Raw genomic sequence first — 19,523 nt, forward strand, 5'->3', positions numbered from 1 at the left:
TACGGTACTCTACGAAAAAAATAAGTGTGCAATACCATTATCTATGTTGTTAGTTGCTCCAGCTGGTACTGTAAAGTTCGTCTATCAAGGCGACCGAATATCGGTTTCGTCCAACCCTAAAAAAAAAATAAAAAGGTTCTACTAATGCCATCAATACACCACGAAAAAGCAATAAGCGACGAGTCAAGAAAGCCAAAGATTATTGAGTTTTATAACCTAGATCTCTGCTTTTTTAGATCTTTGTGTTTGTCAAAAATACAGAATCAAATTTTGTTTAGGTACTTTGATTTAAATTTGAAGGCCGCTTATGTCTAATGGTTATATATTATTACTAAAAACAAAGGATTTTTTTTCATTTAAGATATTATAAATAAGTGTTATTACGCAATAAAAATGATTATTATGAACCTGTTTACCAAAAACCTCATAAAAAAGAGACAGGGTCGGATCCGATCTATTTCGTCTCAAACCACTGTGTCATTTGAGGTTTAAAAAACACTACTATCCCGCTACCACTTAAAAATATAAAAAATCATCCATGGAGGCAATCAATCTATATAATTTATTGTTACGACACACCCGGGTAAAATAATGTCAGAACTGACCAGGTTCAGTAATCATAGGCGGGGGAAAGGAAAGTAAAATCTGGCAAAGAGCAATTTTGATGGCGTGTTGGAAAAAATTGAATCTCTGATCTCGCTAGGTACTATCATAATATTACTGTGCGAATACCGGTATCAGATCTGTCGAGGTTCAATTATTCTGTTATATGCGAAAATATTGCGAAAAATTGTGATCATCTCAATATGGTATAAGATCTGACGAAGTACATTTATTAGGACAAAATGGTAAAACGAATGTCAGGTCTGACAATGTTAATAGAAATCTAAAAAAATGAATGTCAGGTCTGACAAGGTAAAATTTTTATGACAACCTGGAAAACCGAATGTCAGGTCTGACAATGTTAATAGGAAATCTAAAAAAGTGAATGTCAGGTCTGAAAAGGTAAAAGTTTTATGACAACCTGGAAAAACGAATGTCAGGTCTGACAATGTTAATAGGAAATCTAAAAAAATGAATGTCAGGTCTGAAAAGGTAAAAGTTTTATGACAAACTGGAAAAACGAATGTCAGGTCTGACAATGTCAATATGGAATCTAAAAAAATGTATATCAGGTCTGCCAAGGTAACATTTTTATGACAACCTGGAAAAACGAAGTAGGGTCTGACAATGTTAATAGGTACTCTAAAAAATGAATTTCAGGTCTGAAAAGGTAAAAGTTTTATGACAAACTAGAAAAACGAATTTCAGGTCTGAAAATATAAAATTTGTATGTATAATATGGAAAAACGTGTGTCAGTTCTGACCATATCAAATTTTTATGACAAACTGGAAAACGAATGTCAGGTCTGACAATGTTAATAGGAAATCTAAAAAAATGAATGTCAGGTCGGACAAGGTAAAATTTTTATGACAACCTGGAAAAACGAATGTCAGGTCTGACGATATAAAATTTGTATGACCAACAGGAAAAACGTACGTCAGTTCTGACGATATCAAATTTTTTGACAAACTGGAAAACGAATGTCAGGTCTGACAACGTTAATATGGAATCTAAAAAAATGAATTTCAGGTCTGCCAAGGTAAAATTTTTATGACAAACTGGAACAACGAATGTCAGGTCTGACATTTTAAATTTGTATGACCAACAGGAAAAACGTACGTCAGTTCTGACTATATCAAATTTTTATGACAAACTGGAACAACGAATGTCAGGTCTGAAAAGGTAAATTTTTTTGACAAACTGGAAAAACGAATGTCAGTTCTGACGATATCAAATTTTTATGACAAACTGGAAAACAAATGTCAGGTCTGGCAAAGTAAAATTTGTACGGCAAACTGGAAAAACGAATGTCAGGTCTGACGATATCAAACTAACTGTACCTTAGTTTTAACATATAGTTTACCGAAAGTATCAGGCCTGATTATGACTTTTTTTAAACAAATTTCCAATTTTTTCGAAGCTCCTTTAGCTTTAAATAAATTAATTTCGTTATTATGTAGTTAGATTTTTGGGCTGACGATGTTCTAGTTTCGGCAAATGTTTCAATCATTTCCGGTTTCCGCGTCCTAGGAAATTTACCAAAACAGAAAAAAACACTTTACAACTATCATTGTCTCAGTTTGTCCAAACACGGCGTATTCAGGAGGATCGACACGGTTTTTTACTCTCAGTACTTAAAGTGTTTACTCGGGGTAAAACGCTTTGATTGAATTTCAGAAGTGCGGTCGATAACGTCTGATAAAAGTGTCTGTTTTTGTTTGTCTTTTTATTACCCCAATTAGGGGCGGTTTTGAACTAAAAGGGAAAAATTTAGCATAATGACGCGCTTCCTGTTTGAACTTATTTTCCGAGGTTCAAGTCGAGAGAAAAAGGCCTTGACATACTCAAAAGCAGCCGGCGAAACTTAAATTCAATTCCGATCCAAATAACAGACAATGCAGAAAATAATAAATGCAGACTACATGCAATTTTAGTCGGTATCGACAACTAGATCGTTCCAACCCTCAAATGCAAATTGTAAGAGAAACATCGTTCATTCTTGAACACGTACCATTATTATTACTTATGCAGTTTACACAAAGTATAGGTCGATTTAGCCCTCAAATATTCCGCAATCGACCCTGTCACAGTCACGCTAATAAATGCATAAAGAAAAAAGGCTCTCACATGCACATTCAAACCGACAAAAACCTAGAAAACACACGCCCATTCTCAACGTGTAAAATTTTGAGTTAATTGGAAACTCTCCAGAATGTAAATATTTTACTTAATTTATCATATAAATTTTGGATCTTTATCGATAGTTTTGTAATTAAACTAAAATTAATACTTTGCAATACAATTTAAACAATTAATTAAGGTTTTTAGTTGAGATAAAAAGTCAGTGACACGAGCGGGATTCGAACCCACGAACTTCGGCTAGATACGCCACGTCACGATAGCTCAAGTGGTAGAGCAACGGCGTATCTAGCGGAAGATCGTGGGTTCGAATCCCGCTCGTGTCACTGACTTTTTTTATCTCAACTAAATATATTTTAAATATATTAATTTAAATATATTAATTGGTCAAGCGGAGCACGAAAACTAGTGAATTTAACAATTTAAACAGTTTAATTTTTTCCTTCTTGGTGATTTAATGTGTGAACCAAGTTGTTTGACACGTTCTCAGGAATTTGAGCCAAATTGGAACTATTTACTGGTTAATGTGTTTGTGGGATTTTTAAAAAATGTTATTATGCTTAATTAACTACCGTCAACCTCTGCCTTGATTAGTAACATCGAGAAAATCCATTAACACATTTTGTCCAATAGTTAAACAGAAACTGCTATTAAATAACAAATTGGTTATTAGTTCTAATTGAAATTCCAATAATTAAATGTACTAACCAAATATTTTAATCTGAACCTGTTTCCGACTTAAAATCCCAAGTTGGATAAACAAAAACAATTAGTAAAGCGTGCAATATATGTAAATTTGTATTTTAAAATTAGAAGATTATATTTATCACATGTAGCAATGCTGACATGGGTTGATAATATAGAAAACTATTCCACTTATGAAACTTGTTTTCTCCAGGAAAAAAAACTTATTTAAAATAAAGCCCTGGACAGTCAAGTAAAGGTACAGGCTGTTTGGTTTAGGTTTTCTGACATCAGTCAATAAAAATATACTAAACCAATAGTCAATAAAATATAATGAACTAAACTAAATCAATAAAGAACAGAATATCAACAAATAATAATAAAAATTAGATTAATATCCGTATACAAATAAGGAAGAACAGCAAACACAAACACACACACAAAAGAGTTATTAAGTCCCTATCAGACATTAAATAACTGGTAAAAAAATCTTGAATAGTTTTTATCATTTTCAACTTTGACCTTGAATGAGGCAAAACTACTTAATGACTTACTTTTCTAATCTCCTTTTTTAAAAATCAAAACATTGGAAATATATTCACTAGTTTTCATGGTCCGCTTGACCAATTAATACCTTCGAATTAGTTAAGGTTTTTAGTGGAGATAAAAAATTCAGTGTCACGAGCGGGATTCGAACCCAAGACCTTTGGCTAGATACACCGCTACTCTACCACTTGAGCTATCGTGACTTCAATCCACTCGGACACTAACTTCCCATCTCATGGATCAAGGACACAACTCAAGCATCTAGCCGAAGGTCGTGGGTTCGAATCCCGCTCGTGATACTGAATTTTTTATCTCAACTAAAAACCTTAACTAATTGATTGGAAATATATTTGACAATTTCTAAAAAAAAATCATTATTTGTGTTTTTTGTTCTTATTTTGTATTACAAAAACCTCATTGCTGATAGCATGCTTAGACCTCCACGGTGCCCAAGAAATGTACCACCACTTCTTCATCCAGGGAAAGGCTAAATGCTCAATTCACAGGCTAATGTAGGCTTGTAAATGTCATGATCCCTAAATTATGATCTGATATGAAATTTCATGAAAAATACCCGATAGAGTAGACTGGGCGAAAAGGATCTCAGTTAATGCCAACTATCTGGTATACAGATGACTCTAAGACTGACTATGGTTCAGATGTTATGGAAATAAACCAAGGAAATATGCCACTGTCTTTCAGAAGGGAATGTGCCAGAGAGATCAAAAGGGATTGCTTCAATACCCAGTCAAACCTTTGGGAAGACAGAATTACTCTTTTTTTGTACCAGGGTATATAGAGCAGAAAAGGCTGATTGATTGGCTAAGAAAAATTCGATTAGTACGTTTATTGGCTCTTAACATTTTTGCAACAGGCCGAATTGCATGTAGATCCATTAGACAATAGGTTAAGGATAATTCCTCAGTTAAACGAGAATCTAAGATGTCTTAGGACTAGAATGATAATTGGACTCCTGACTGGACACTGAAGACTTCAGAGGCATATATATATATATAGTCGCAGATCAGCAGAAACAAATCGGATATTGTTAGGAAGAATAAGAAACAACTGACACAAAAACAACTATGCAGGGTGAGATTCCTGGAAATAGAAAAACCTAGGCATGAAGGACATACATAAGAGACCTCAACAAAGATTTAGGATATGATTAAAAGCTTTAATTCACCAATATTGACTATGTGTGCAGGGTCTTAAAGAGGACGACTTGTTTTAACCAACACATTTAAACCAATCTAATGTGAATTAGAGAAACATAGAAGATTTATGACAACCTGGAATGGACAATGTCAATATGGAATCTAAAAAAAATGTATATCAGGTCTGCCAAGGTAAAATTTTTATGACAAACTAGAAAAACGAATTTCAGGTCTGACAATGTTAATAAGAAATCTGAAAAAATGAATGTCAGGTCTGACAAGGTAAAATTTTTATGACAAACTAGAAAAACGAATTTCAGGTCTGACAATGTTAATATGAAATCTGAAAAAATGAATGTCAGGTCTGCCAAGGTTAAATTTTTATGAAAAATTTGGAAAAACGACTGTCAGGTCTGACAATGTTAAAAGGAAATCTAAAAAAATGAATGTCAGGTCTGCCAAGGTAACATTTTTATGACAAACTGGAACAACAAATGTCAGGTCTGACATTATAAAATTTGTAAGACCAACAGGAAAAACGTACGTCAGTTCTGACGATATCAAATTTTTTGACAAACTGGAAAACGAATGTCAGGTCTAACAATGTTAATGTGGAATCTAAAAAAATAAATGTCAGGTCTGACAAGGTAAAATTTTTATGGCAAACTGGAAAAACGAATGTCAGGTCTGTCAATGTTAATAGGAAATCTAAAAAAATGAATGTCAGACCATCTCTGACCTTTTTGACAAGGTAAAATTTTTATGGCAAACTGGAAACACAAGATAATTATACAGGATAAACCTAGTGCAAATTATTACCTTTTGTAATAGAATTGGTTTGGTGTTTTATTTGAAATATAATGCACGTATAAAAATTATTTAAATATTATTCCAGTAACAGATTTATCATGAAGCAATCTTTTGCTAATAGGTTTGGTAAATTTTGTCAATTGCTCTCTATTTGCTAATTAAATAGATAAATTTACAAAAGAAAATATCTTTGAGTAATAATAAATAATATCAGGAATTGCATATTGCAAATAAGAATTTTTTAATTTCAAACATGTAACTATTGTGACCTTTTATTAGTACACGGATGAAACTTAAATTATTTATTGCATTGTATTATTATCATAGACAAATTAACAAGGTGATAAAAGGTTAAATCATTAATACAGTGACAGATAAAATTATTGTCGTGACGATTCATTTATCACGCTAGAGAAATTAATCAATTCTCTTCTCTTAATCCTTTGCATTTTGAACAGATTGTACGTTTAATAAACAAAAACAAAAATGAATCCTTAGTAATTGAATCACTTTTATTTATAAATTGACAAGCAAACGAGATACAAAAGGAAGAAGGAAGTGACAATTTTGTCACTTATTCTTGAAGACGGAGTGCGAAAGGATAGCCATGTCCAGTGGTCCCGATTACAAGAAGGATGCCGTACTGCTGGATGAAATACGACACCTCCGCATACCCAAAATCATAAAGCAAATGTAAGTCACTGAATCTTTGTTGCGACATGTTAAATTGCAAACCTAGATTTTTCTTTAAGTGGTTTGAAGATTGATTTTACTTCAATATAAATATTATACGCATTCATCAAGATTTCTATCTTTGAAAAATCACATGTCATCCAATTTCGTTCCTATTTACAATTGACTTTAAAAAAACCAAACAATTTTAGTGATAAATTATGATAGATTTAAAATTATAGTTAAGTGATTTCTCTCTGACTTTTGTTTAAATAATTTTAAATCTTACCTTATAATAATTTTTTCCTTGGGGCCACTGATGTCTTTAATCAACTTTTCCACTGCGACCCAGGGTTTCTATTCCCTAATTTCTCTAGGCATTAGTGCTTGGCTGTACTGTTTTCAGTTTAATCCTGGAATTAAATTGGCAAAGGCCTGTTATCTTAATTCTTGCCTGTTGAGTGAGATAATTTTTTTTAAATTTCTGGTTGAGACGCTGATGAAATTTATGTTGCACCTGGTGAATTCATCCTGTTTTTCTTCCTCCATTGCTTATTCAGTTCTGTTTTTAGTATGCTGGCCCATAGGGTGTAATGGATGCTTCTGTTTTTGCTAGTTAAGTCCTGGCATCCACATTTGGTACTACCGAGAGATGGGGTTTAGGCATTCCCAGACCAAATTTGAGTCGAAGGCAGATGAGGTTAAAGCCTGCTGTTAAGGTTAACACTAAGGTTAAATAATTTATGGTGGACATGGAGGAAGCTTTATCCCACTTTGCTTCTTCTTCTTCCTAACAAATCGGCACAAATTGTTTCTGCTGCTCCAAATCTACGCATATGCTTCTAGGGCTGTCTGACCAGACAGCCCTACTATCACCTTGCTTCTCGTGTTAGTTGCTGTAATGGTACTTTGAATCCTGAGATACATTCCCACTGAACTAAGGACTTATCTTTAACCCATTATATGATGGATTTTCATTGGAAATTTGTCATACCACAAAAAGTTTCAGGGTTAATAGCACGAACTTTCCTTGGGCAATTTGGGCAACCCATCTACTCCTCTGCCCTGTATACACTGGCACACACAAAAGAGTAATTTTGTTGTTCTTCCAACTGACCGAAAGGGTCTCAATGCAATCCCAAACGGACTTTAATTACCAATGAAGTAGTTGCTTTTATCTGGCTGTCCGAGTAGATGGCTATTCTTTGGTTTGTAATACCAGACTCTTGATCTCTCTGGCATATTTCCTGGGGGGGGGGTCATTCTCATTGCCAGTAATGCCCAGATATTCAATTTAGAATATAAAAGATATTCTATTATAGATATAAACATTAAACTAAAAGATAAAATACGTTGAATCTGTTCATGGTTGTGATGAAGAAAAAAAATATTTTTACACACTTATATTTTTTGAAGTTATAAAACAGTGTTATATTACAATCAAACTATGTATAATCTCATAATGACAAATTATGAGAAAATCATATCGATAAAAGCATTACTTACACTTAATACATTAACAAACTATTTGAATAGTTTTTTTTTTTGAAAGTTCAGTGGAAGATATATTGTATTTTTATTTTAAAGATCGAAAATATATACATTTCAAGAAGACTGGATATTTTGGCAAAATATTAGTAATAAAAAATGAATCGTACAGTGGAAAATATTAAGTAATAATAAGTAAAGCGATTATAACTAACACATCAAAACATATAATAGAGCAAGAACAATAATATACACAAATCACAATGTCATTAAAAAACAAACAAATAATACTTAAGTTAAATAAATATTAATAGAAAAATAATAATTAACTTTACAAGAGGAAAAGTCATGATTTCATAGTGTAATACATGACTTTTAATTTTATATCTTTAAACACCTATTGATTTAAAAAAAAAAGTTTACATTCAAAAACTTTCACTAATAAATATTTATATACTAAGAAAAAAATCACACATCTGAGCAATTTAACAACTTTGGTAACATTTATAGTTTGGAGTTCTAAGAGGATATTTTTATTTTTACATTTATTCCTTTAAGATCTTGTATCAATTATTTAATTTTTTTAAATGGGCTGACACGTTGCTAAAGTTGAAAAATATCCGTGGAAAAATGACGAAAGAATGTTTTTTGTTTTGTTTCTTTCAAAAAGTCGAAATCCTATTTACATAGTTTATCTCTTTAAACTTTATACAATACCAATTTAAGTTTTAAGGGATTTTTTTTTGTCAATTTTTATAAATTCAAAAAACATCTACTCTTAATATTGAGAGAATTTAAAAGAAAATCTCTAGAACTAGATTATTACTAGGACAAAATAATCAAGGTACAAAAGTTGAAGTTACCATGGGAGACGGCACAAGAAGTCAATGTGCCCTCCTATTCAATAATATTCGATCTAAACAATCAATATTCATAACACATCATGTGAATTACTCAATTTAAATTGAAAATTCTCACTTAAACTGGGTGTCCTTTTCTTTTTGTTTATTAAAAAAAAAAAAAAAAATCAGGTGCAAATTTTTATCCTCCCAGGATTAATTATTAAAAAATTGGATTTTTTCATAAAAGAATGACTGATGAATTATTGATTTTCTAATTATCGCTGTTTCATTAATAATTTAAAGTGCTTATGTGAAATCTAGGTACAAAGTGAGGTATCAAAGGTCACCCCGGTAGATACACATGTGCATTAAGATATTATAAAGAAGGTAATACTATTTGCACATTGTGACTAAAAGCAAATAAACTAAATAAACAAAAAAGTAACAAGAAGCAAACAAAAAACAAACAAAAAAGTATTCAGTCAATTTTTTGTATTTTAATATAAACAATATGAAAATAATAAATTAACTTAAATTTACAACCTTTTTATTGGTTGGTAAAAACAAAAACAGTTTAAGTATCTTTAACGGAGGCATTCCCTGGGTGCATGAGGTGGTCATGGAGGGTGCGTAGGTGGCGTAGAAGGTTGCTTTTGACGTTGAATCCTTTGGCACAGACGTAGCAAGTATATGGCCTCTCTCCGGTATGCGTCCTGCTGTGGATTATCATCGAAGCGAGACTCGGGAACGTTTTGTTACAAGAGTTGCACGACACTTTGGGCAGTTTGCGATTGTGCTTCGTGCTGTTGTTCAGAGCAAGTTGTTCCTCGGTGTGCGCGCCCTGTATGTGCTTGACCCACTCGGCCGGCGATGTGAACACGCCCTGACACAGTTCGCATCTCAATATGGGGAATTCCTCATCATCGTCCTGTTCTTCTCCGCCCTGAAATTTAAATTTTACATGAAAATTTGAAATGAAAGATAAATGCTACAAAGTACACCACAAACCGGGGTGAAATTAGCCTCCAGACAAAAAATTATATAGGATTTTTTTAAATTAAAGGCCAAAAAAATTAATTGTTGAAAAATTGAAAACTTTTAAATTAAAAATAAGCAATTATGAAATATTCATCAAAAATAACTGATAGAGTTTAACCTGCAAACACTATTGCTTTTACTGATTTTATGTTGGATAGACAGCTTATTGCTTCTAAAGAACAAGCTTATTATAGAAACAACGGTCACAGGAGTGATAGGGGATGTGAAGACCAAATTATCAATACTGGGATGATAGAAATTAATCGAGGTGTCTGGCATGGATGTTGTTTATCACCTGTTCTTTTTACCATCTACATCAATGATGGCGATGTGAACTAAACACTCCTGACAATCTCCTTCCAGAACTTCAAATGGACCCAGTTTCAATATTCTTTTCAACCACTCGATAAAAAATTATAATTGATAATGCAATAAAGGAGCAGGTATTGCACACCAAGCTGTGACCTGAGCTATAACCGCAAATATTGGACGGTTCCAAAAAGTGGCACCATTAACTAAGCTCAAATTATTACAAAGTGATGGAAATCCCATTGCTGACAAAAGTGAAGCAAAATTTGAGATCATAACATAATGAGAGCAAGCATCAGAAATGAAATTCTTACGGGGAGTCAAGGGATGTATGTTGAGGGATCGAATTCATGATGAATCCCAGATTTTTTTGGAATAATGGGAATGAAAAAATAAGTGTACACACCTTAAATTTCTTTCTTATTGTACTTAAACAAGAAAAGAATTTATAAAAAAAATAAATACCGGTGTCTTTTTCCTTCTTTTATGTGGTAGATCTGATGCCGGATGTGTTTCTATATGTCGTACCCAGAGGGCCGGAGATGTAAACGTTTCTTGGCACATGTCACATGTGAGTGGAGCATATAGATTATTATCGCAGTCGTCACGCATTAATCGTTCCTGTTGGGGGAAAAAAATAAAAATATGTAGTGGATGTTTATAAATTACATTTTTGACATTACCTGTTTTATGTCATGTTCAGCCTCGTCTTGTGATATGGTTCCATCTTCGTCATTATCATCCCAGTCAATAGGTTCTTCTTTAACTAAAAGTTCTATTTTCATGTTTTCCTCTATAATGATTTCATTTGGCTCTTGTCCCACGATTTCTCTGTTGTCTTTAATACCTTTATCACTAGAGCTACGTTTGTTTTTATTATTTTCTGAGTTGTTGTTTTCTTTGTTTTCATTGTTTGAAGATTTTGGCGAAGGTTTCGAACGATAGGATTGATTCGAGCATGCAGCTTTTTCATGATTTTTTTCAAAATTTGTCGGTGTTCTATTATTGATATAGTAATTATTCACTGAAGATCTGTCACCGCTTGAGGATTCGGCTCTTGAGGTTTCCTGGTTGTCGACGAACTTCCTTTCGTGCCTGCAGAGTCCTTTGATCCTAAGGATCTCACCGGCTCTCAGAACACCGTTGAGCTGTTCGTTGCTCACAGTCGCCTCTCCACTGTACATGTACTGCAGAAGAAGGACCAGAGTGCGATAGGAGATCTCAGGTGGTAGTACGATGACTAAGTTCGAGCTGGGTGACGAACCGACAGAGCTCACATGAAGTATACGGTTGAGATAAGAGCTGCATGCTGAAAGAACAAAACGATGCGCTGACAAAGACCTACCATCGCATGTGACAAGGTTAACGTCTGTAAAATTATCGGATCGGTATAACGTTGCCACAGAACTGTGAAGGTGGGTACTGTGACTGTGCCACTTTAGTTGGTATTTTTCTGCCAAATGACTATTCGCCATCATCTGAAATTAAAACAAAAATCCAATTATTTAAAAAGTTTAAGCAACTAAGATTACTGAAATTATGATTATGAAAAATCATCTCAATAAAATGAATGTATAATGTTTAAAAGTATGAAAATTAATTAGATTTTTGGCAATTAATTTTATGCAATTGTGAAATTTCAGTTTTCATTTATTTAAATTTACTTAAATCTAGTCAAAAATCAAGTTCTTTAAAATTTATTAAAAATATTTCAGCACCTCAGGGCAACATTTTCAATGCATAATGTTAAAATTAAGACTCCTTAATGATTATTATTTAAAACAAAGTTAAACTTAGTCACAATTTAAAAACAAAATAAATTAAAAAAAAGTAGCATAAACTGGAACTTAAATATTATTGTTGTAATAATTTTCTAAGTTTAATTTTTGGTTATAAAATTTTTTAAATCAGTAATTTTTTAACATTGTTCTCATAAAAATATTTGAATTTTGTCTTCATCCGAGCACGAATTGAACTTTTCATTACAGATGATTCTGCAATTTGTTTTTAGCTATTTAAGATTTTTTTTTGCAACAGCAGAGGTCATATCAACCCTTGGGGTGCCGGTGTTTTTGAAAAAAACCCATTTGTAAGTATGTCAGGCTGCTAGATTCGAACCCGGGACCTTTACCTTACAGTGATGAGCGCCGTGTCAATGCCTAAACCGTTGTGGCCACCGACGCCCCCTTTAAGATTTATTATTAAAGTCTTTATTACTAAATGTAGATATTTAACAATATTTTTAAACCTGTACTCTTTTGTCATAAAGCTTACCTCCTAAAAATGAATGAAATTCTAAGCAAAAAATAAAGACAAAAGCTTTGGCCAAAGCCATCATTAAAGCATATAAGATATAGGTTATTCAAATCATAAATACAATTACATATCTAAGAGTGTGATGGTCTTTTGTTGGCTAATTTGTGGGAGCAGTCATTTCTTTCTAAAAAATTGTACAATTTCAAAATAATCTATAATGAAAAACTCTTGATTTCAAGTATATCTGACAGTTCAGACTCAAAAATTAAATTATTTGAATAGGTCTTTAGAAGTACAAACTTTGCTTTACTTTTTTTTAAATTTTGCATTGTCTGATCAATACTCTATGCTGATCAATCTCGATGTGTGATGGATATGGATTACCAGTTTTTAAATTTAACCTATTAAATGCATGATTAACTGGTGGCTTCTGCCTCCTATATGTCAAATGTCCACCTACTTAAAATATTTTACCTGGTACCATGTGAAAATTTCAATTTATTATAACAATTTTTCCTAACATTACACAATTTTCCTACCATTCCAATTTCCTGCCATTGTACTAACTACAGTAAAAATACTCCTATTGACAGAATGATGCGTTTAGCCAATAATAATAATAATAATTATTATTATTTTTCTTCATTCTACAGTCAAGTGTGCAGACATGTTAAATCTTGAATTATTACGTATATTCACTAATTTCGTGGTCCGCTTGACCAATTAAATCATTACAATTAATTAAGGTTTTTAGATGAGATGAAAAAAGTTAATGGCACGAGTGGGATTCGAACCCACGATCTTCGGCTAGATACGCCGCTGCTCTACCACTTGAGCTATCGTGACCTCGATCCACTCAGACATCAACTCCCCATCTCAACCCCACCTTATGAGTTTTCCCTCCTTTTTGCCAATTTGGCATCCATTGGCCTAATGGCAAAACGGAGGGAAAACTCATAAGGTGAGGTTGAGATGGGGAGTTCATATCCGAGTGGATCGAGGTCACGATAGCTCAAGTGGTAGAGCAGCGGCGTATCTAGCCGAAGATCGTGGGTTCGAATCCCGCTCATGCCATTATGTATATTTTAAATTAAATTATCTTTCATTATATCTACAACAATAAAATGTTTTTCATATAAATTATTTATCTTTCAATTCTGAATGTGTATGTATGTATACGTATATATTTTCATATTTAACTGATATTATTCCTAATTAAAATTTTACTGAATATAATTAATCTAAATATGCACAAAATATATTTATTTTTACTTACTTAATCAACATATTTTTATGTAATTGTTTTTGAATACTATTTATATAAAATTTTAAAATATGTTATATTATTTTACAAAGACAATTTAAAATAATAATATAAACGTGATCTTTTTTTAAAGTATATTTATATGAAACATTTTTTTAAGCTATTTTCTTACTTTACATATTGTTTAATCTTAAGTAGTTTTTAATTGTATGTAAAAAAACAACAAATTGTTACTGACAAAAAAAGAAAACTAGAATTTCCCAATATTTCTTTTTTTGTAGTACAGGCTGTTTTTTTTTTTTTTTTAATCTTTAGAAGAATATATACTTTGATTTAGACATCTGAATTTTTTCTTTGGCAACTTATGTTAAATATACGTGTATTAATATTTTTTAAATTTAAAATATTTAGATGTACGATTAACTGGTGGCTTCTGCTTCCTGGTCATGTTGGATGCCCATCTACTTAAAATATCTTACCAGCACCAGATAGGAACCGACTGAAAATTTTAATTCGCTATATAAAATATTTAAAAACGATTTCTTAGCTGCAAAACTTGTCTAAACTGGCCAGTGGCTAAGAATAATTACTTATTCTACTGAAGTTTGAAAATGAACCATTCAATAAGATACTTCCACTGAACGGCAACCATCAATCATGCCCAAGGGTACAAATTACTGTACAAAACATTTTTACTGGCATAATAAAGTGAAAATGTATTGATGATGATGATGATGATGGATACTAGTAAGCAGGGTTTGCTTGACAATAAGTTTATTGTAAAATATTTTGTGAATTCAAGCTTGAATGAAGACGAAATATCTTTTTTATGAAATCAGTGTTATGAAATGATTGGTTTAAAAATTTTCAATACTAAAACAAACTTAGAAAATTATTACGGTAATGTTTAATTTCCAGTTTGTTGTATTTTGCTTGTCTCAGTGGTATTGATGATGATGATGGATACTAGTAAACGGGGTTTATCCACTACTCTTTTTTCTTAATCCATTCTGGATCTATTCTGATGGAGGATTCTGAATTTGTTTTTGTAGTTTTTGTAACCCCAAGTATAGGTTCAGGGCCTAAATGTAGGCAGAGAAAAATGATTACTAAAAGTTAAAAAAAAATAAAATAAAATAAGTTGCTAAAACAACTCACCAAGACTATTTTTTTTTTCATAAGACTGCTTGATTTTTTTCATAAGTTTGCTTGACAATAAATTTATCGTAAAATATTTTGGGAATTCGAAAAAAAAAATCCAATTGTTACTTAGTTTAACTTTGTTTTAATTTGTTTAAGATTGTTTTTGTTATTTTGTCTTTATTTAGGGTAATAAGTACTTCATCTACTTAGACTCAGTGTATACTGATTTTTCTAAAGCTTTCGATAAAGTAAATCACACAATACTGTTAAGGAAACTAATGGATTATGGTTTCACCGGAACTATCTTGAATTGGTTATCCAGCTTTCTCTCCGACAGAAAACAAATAGTCAAAATAAAATAATTTAAATCATGTCCCTTTGCGGCTTCCTCGGGAGTCCCGCAAGGGTCTCATCTTGGACCAGTTTTGTTTCTCTTATTTATTAATGATATCCATCTTGCTCTTCCTTCTGCTCAATTTTTATTATTTGCTGATGATCTGAAAATCTATTCCATAATCACTTCTCCTTCCGATTGCTTACAATTACAAAATTCTATCAATAATGTGCTAACCTGGTGCTCTAATAACAAACTTGCTCTTAATGTTTCCAAATGCTACACAATTACATTCTCTCATAAGAAACAACCTTTTATTTATCTCTATACTCTCCATGATGCTCTTTTAACGCGAGTTGAGGTCGTAAAGGATCTTGGTGTGCTTTTTGATCAAAAACTCAAGTTTAAAGAACTTCAATAAAAAATAGATCTACGAAGATGCTAGGTTTCAACATCCGGAACACCTACGAATTTAAAAATCCTCTATGTTTTGTCCATCTTTATAAAGATTTTGTACAACCCATACTAGAATATGCTACACCTGTTTGGAACCCATTCTATCTAAATTAGCAAAAAATTCTTCAATCTGTACAAAACAAATTTTTAAAAAACTTTCCTACAAACTCAATCTTCCTCCGAATTCTGCCTACCCTGGAATCTGCTCTGAATTTAAACTTTTCGAACTGGCACTAAGAAGGGATTACTTTGATATTGTTTTTGCATTTAAATTATTAAACAATCTCATTGATAGTCCTTATCTCCTCTCTCAACTACAGCTACATGTCCCTCCACACTCTCTTAAAACCTATAAATTATTTTATATTGAATTCCAAAGCTCTAACTACATGCTCTCTTCCCCTCTACACAGAATGATGATCAAGAATAACAACATCTGCAAGCATTGACTTCTTCAATAGTTCTATGCAATCTGTGAAAAACCTTAACCTACAACCTTAGTTGAATGCTTTTATATTTTATACTGTACAAAATTATTACAATTTATGTCATTTACTGGTTCAACTAATTCTCGCACTCTAGTCTTATTATATATTTACAAAGAGCATTATTTTCATTAAATATGTACCTAATTATTGTATTTTCAATTGTCTTTCAGCTTTATTTTGTTTTCTCTGCCTTATTTGGTTAGTAATTATGTCTTTCATTTTTGTTGTTGTTTTTACTCTTTAATTGTATTTTTATATTTATCATTTATATTTACCATTTATATTATTACCATGCCCCTATTCTGTTATATATATTATTTGTATTTTTACATATATTATTTATATTTTTTGTTATTGTAAAATGTCTTTTTTTATAGTGGATTTCGATCCGTAAATAAATAAATAAATAAATAAATCAAATTCATGCATAAAAATTATTCAAGGTCTTAATTTAGATTAAGCACCGAATAGAACTGTTAAAATTTTAATATCAATTTTAATTAAATAAAATAAATTAAATTAATGGCTGATTAAATTAAATTATTGCGAAAAATCAATTTAAACACAAATTACAATTTTTAGGTTTACGTTTGAGATACTTTCTTGTCTTGGCGTAGTTTTATTTATTTTTAAATGAAATCCAACAATTGTGTAAGTATTCTTGCTCAGTACTTTATTTGTAAATTAGCAGAATCGTCTATAATAGAAAAATCCGATTTCAGATACAGTCCGACAGTTCCAACTCAAAAATTATATTATTTTAATAGATCTTTGTGTTAAATTGTTAATTTGAAATTAAATTAAAAGATTGTTTTTGTCATTTTGCCTTAATTTTGGGTAATCTACTAACTTCATCAAATTTATGCATAAATATCATTTAAGGTCTTAATTTTATATTAAGAACCGGATAGAACTGTTAAAATTTTAATATATATTTTAATTTAATTTAATTAATGGCTGATTTGTAAATTATTACGAAAAACTTACAATCCAAATACAAATTATAATGTTTAGTTTTCAGTTTGTGCTTCTTTGCTTGTCTTGGCGTACTTTTATTTACTTATTGATTATTTTTTAAACTGAACACCAATAATTGTGTCTAAATATTCTTACTCATTTATTTTTATATGTACAATTAGCCGAATCGTTTACAATAGAAAAATCCGATTTCAGATACAGTCCGACAGTTCCAACTCAAAAATTATATTATTTTACTAGATCTTTGTATTAAATTGTTTAAAGATTGTTTTTGCCATTTTGTCTTAATTTTGGATAATCTACTAACTTCATCAAATTTATGCATAAATATCATTTAAGGTCTTAATTTTATATTAAGAACCGGATAGAACTGTTAAAATTTTAATATCAATTTTAATTTAATTAATGGCTGATTTGTAAATTATTACGAAAAATTTACAATTCAAACAAAAATTATGTTTAGTTTTCAGTTTGTGCTTATTTGCTTGTCTTGGCGTACTTTTATCTATTTATTGTTTATTTTTTAAACTGAACTCCAATAATTGTGTCTAAATATTCTTGCTCATTTATTTTTATATGTACAATTAGCCGAATCGTTTATAATAGAAAAATCCGATTTCAGATACAGTCCGACAGTTCTACCTCAAAAATTATATTATTTTAATAGATCTTTGGAAGTACATGTATAAATGTTAAAGATGTTAAAACACCGCATTATTCTTGACATTGCTGCATTTTAGAAACTTGATTAAAATTTTATGAGTGATGCAGATGTCAATTCTTTTTTAATTTCAAACCGATTTCAACATTTGTCGGACCGGTTTTCCAATGTAAAAAATATATTTTCAATATTTCTGTTTTAAACCGTTGTGTTTTGTTTTTTATCAAGGCAGTTATATATTTTTTTATTTTTTTTTTTAAAGAAAGATACTTTTTATACAGCAATAAATACACCACGCAGTTCAGAAAAAAAATCAATAAAAGTCAATGTCATCAATCAAGCGGAGTATATTATCGATTTGACACTTTTGTCAAAGGAAGGCGAGCCAGGGATCAATGAAACGGAGAGGAAAAAAAATTTAAATGGCGAGGATGAAAGACGAATTGAATGGCTTCTCGTATTTAGTCGGAAGACGTCAAATGTGACATGGGCCAGGGGGTTGAAATAAACAAAACCGAAGGTTATGGGGTGAGTTGTAAAAAGGAGGCCGACTCACTGGGGCTGGGCGTGAAACGGGGTTGGTCCGCCGCTGGGAGGAAGTCCGTCGTGAAAGGCGATCCCAAGTCTCGGCCCTTCTCGCACTTTTCGAAAATCCGGCTCAAAAACTGGGCGAGGAAAGCCGTGAGGCGTGAGGCACTGTGAGCGTCGGCCTGTGTGAGCCAGTTCAGTTAATAAATCGATAAATCATGCGCATTATTATCGATTGGGACGAGGGGAGAGAGGCCCCAAACTCGACGGGGTGGATCGCCCTCGGCGCGTTCCGGCCAAACCAATCCTATCGATCCGAATCGGACTTAACGGAAAAGAGAAAAAGAAGAAGAAAAAATTCACTGCATAAGCTGACTGGTGACTATGGCCCTCAACTGGGGTAGACGACGCCCACCCTCGACCGCCAAACACAACCCTTTTGATTCTGCTACCCTCAAAAGTTTATACAAAACACTTGTCAAATTGGGCTAAATTCCATCAAAAATACTACCATCAACTAAGAAACTAGGATTGTCAATTTCAAAATTACATCATTTCGGACAAGGGGGCTAATTCTTACATTAAGGTCGTCTAAGACTTCTTTGTCCTGCGTGTCGTATCGCCGCATTCTTGATAAACTTTGGTTATTGACAATGCTGACATATAAAGCCCTAGTGCCATATCAACCTATAAATTTAAGAAAATGGTATAAAATATAAAACGTTTTGGTACTGGGGGGTTTCAGTTTTAGGGGTGGGTAATTCTCATCCTGGGTCCTTCAAGTCGAGCTTTCCTATAGCGTGTCATATCGCCCGCACTCTTGATAAACTTTGGTAATTGAATGCTGACATATTAAGCACTAATGCTATACTAACCTATACATTTAAGAAAATGGAATAAAATATAAAACATTTTGGTACTAGGGGTGGGTTCAGTTTTAGGGGTGGGTAATTCTCGTCTGAGTCCTCCAAGTCTACCTTTTTCAGCGTGTCATATCGCCCGCACTCTTGATAAATTTTGGTAATTGACAATACTGACATATTAAGCACTAATGCTAAACCAACCTATAAATTTAAGAAAATGGAATAATATATGAAACGTTTTGGTACTAGGAGTGGGTTCAGTT

At 32.0% G+C, this 19,523-nt stretch overlaps 2 protein-coding genes across 4 annotated transcripts in view; one reads left to right on the forward strand and one right to left on the reverse strand.

Annotated features, from left to right (window-relative positions):
• Positions 1–19,523, forward strand: part of LOC106667633 (vesicular glutamate transporter 2) — a 54,747-nt gene that overhangs the window by 18,586 nt on the left and 16,638 nt on the right. The window contains exon 1 of one of the 3 annotated variants that reach the window (XM_014395701.2): positions 6,528–6,633. The exons of 1 other annotated variant lie outside the window; for it this stretch is intronic. In XM_014395701.2, coding sequence (XP_014251187.1) covers positions 6,548–6,633 — 86 coding nt within the window. In that variant the 5' untranslated portion in view covers positions 6,528–6,547. Of the gene's footprint in view, positions 1–6,527; positions 6,634–19,523 lie in introns of those variants that run through there. One more of the 3 variants, XM_014395706.2, reaches the window with a different exon arrangement.
• Positions 8,695–19,285, reverse strand: LOC106667634 (zinc finger protein Xfin). Its single transcript, XM_014395708.2, has 4 exons — positions 18,426–19,285; positions 10,973–11,767; positions 10,755–10,910; positions 8,695–9,885 (listed from the first exon to the last, which is right to left on the reverse strand). The coding sequence occupies exons 2-4, from the start codon at positions 11,765–11,767 to the stop codon at positions 9,517–9,519; spliced, it is 1,320 nt and encodes a 439-aa protein (XP_014251194.1). The 5' UTR covers positions 18,426–19,285; the 3' UTR covers positions 8,695–9,516.

The sequence above is a fragment of the Cimex lectularius genome, unplaced genomic scaffold (genome assembly GCF_000648675.2).
Source record: "Cimex lectularius strain Harlan isolate CLEC.00 unplaced genomic scaffold, Clec_2.1 scaffold74, whole genome shotgun sequence".
NCBI classification, from domain to species: domain Eukaryota; kingdom Metazoa; phylum Arthropoda; class Insecta; order Hemiptera; family Cimicidae; genus Cimex; species Cimex lectularius.

Excerpts from the sequence above, each read along its gene's own strand:
- LOC106667634 (XM_014395708.2), bottom strand. The coding sequence starts at position 11,767 with ATGATGGCGAATAGTCATTTGGCAGAAAAATACCAACTAAAGTGGCAC. Across the intron at positions 10,911-10,972 it reads CTGAACATGACATAAAACAG|GAACGATTAATGCGTGACGA; the intron begins GTAATGTCAAAA and ends TTCCCCCAACAG. Across the intron at positions 9,886-10,754 it reads AAAGAAGGAAAAAGACACCG|GGCGGAGAAGAACAGGACGA; the intron begins GTATTTATTTTT and ends TTTAAATTTCAG.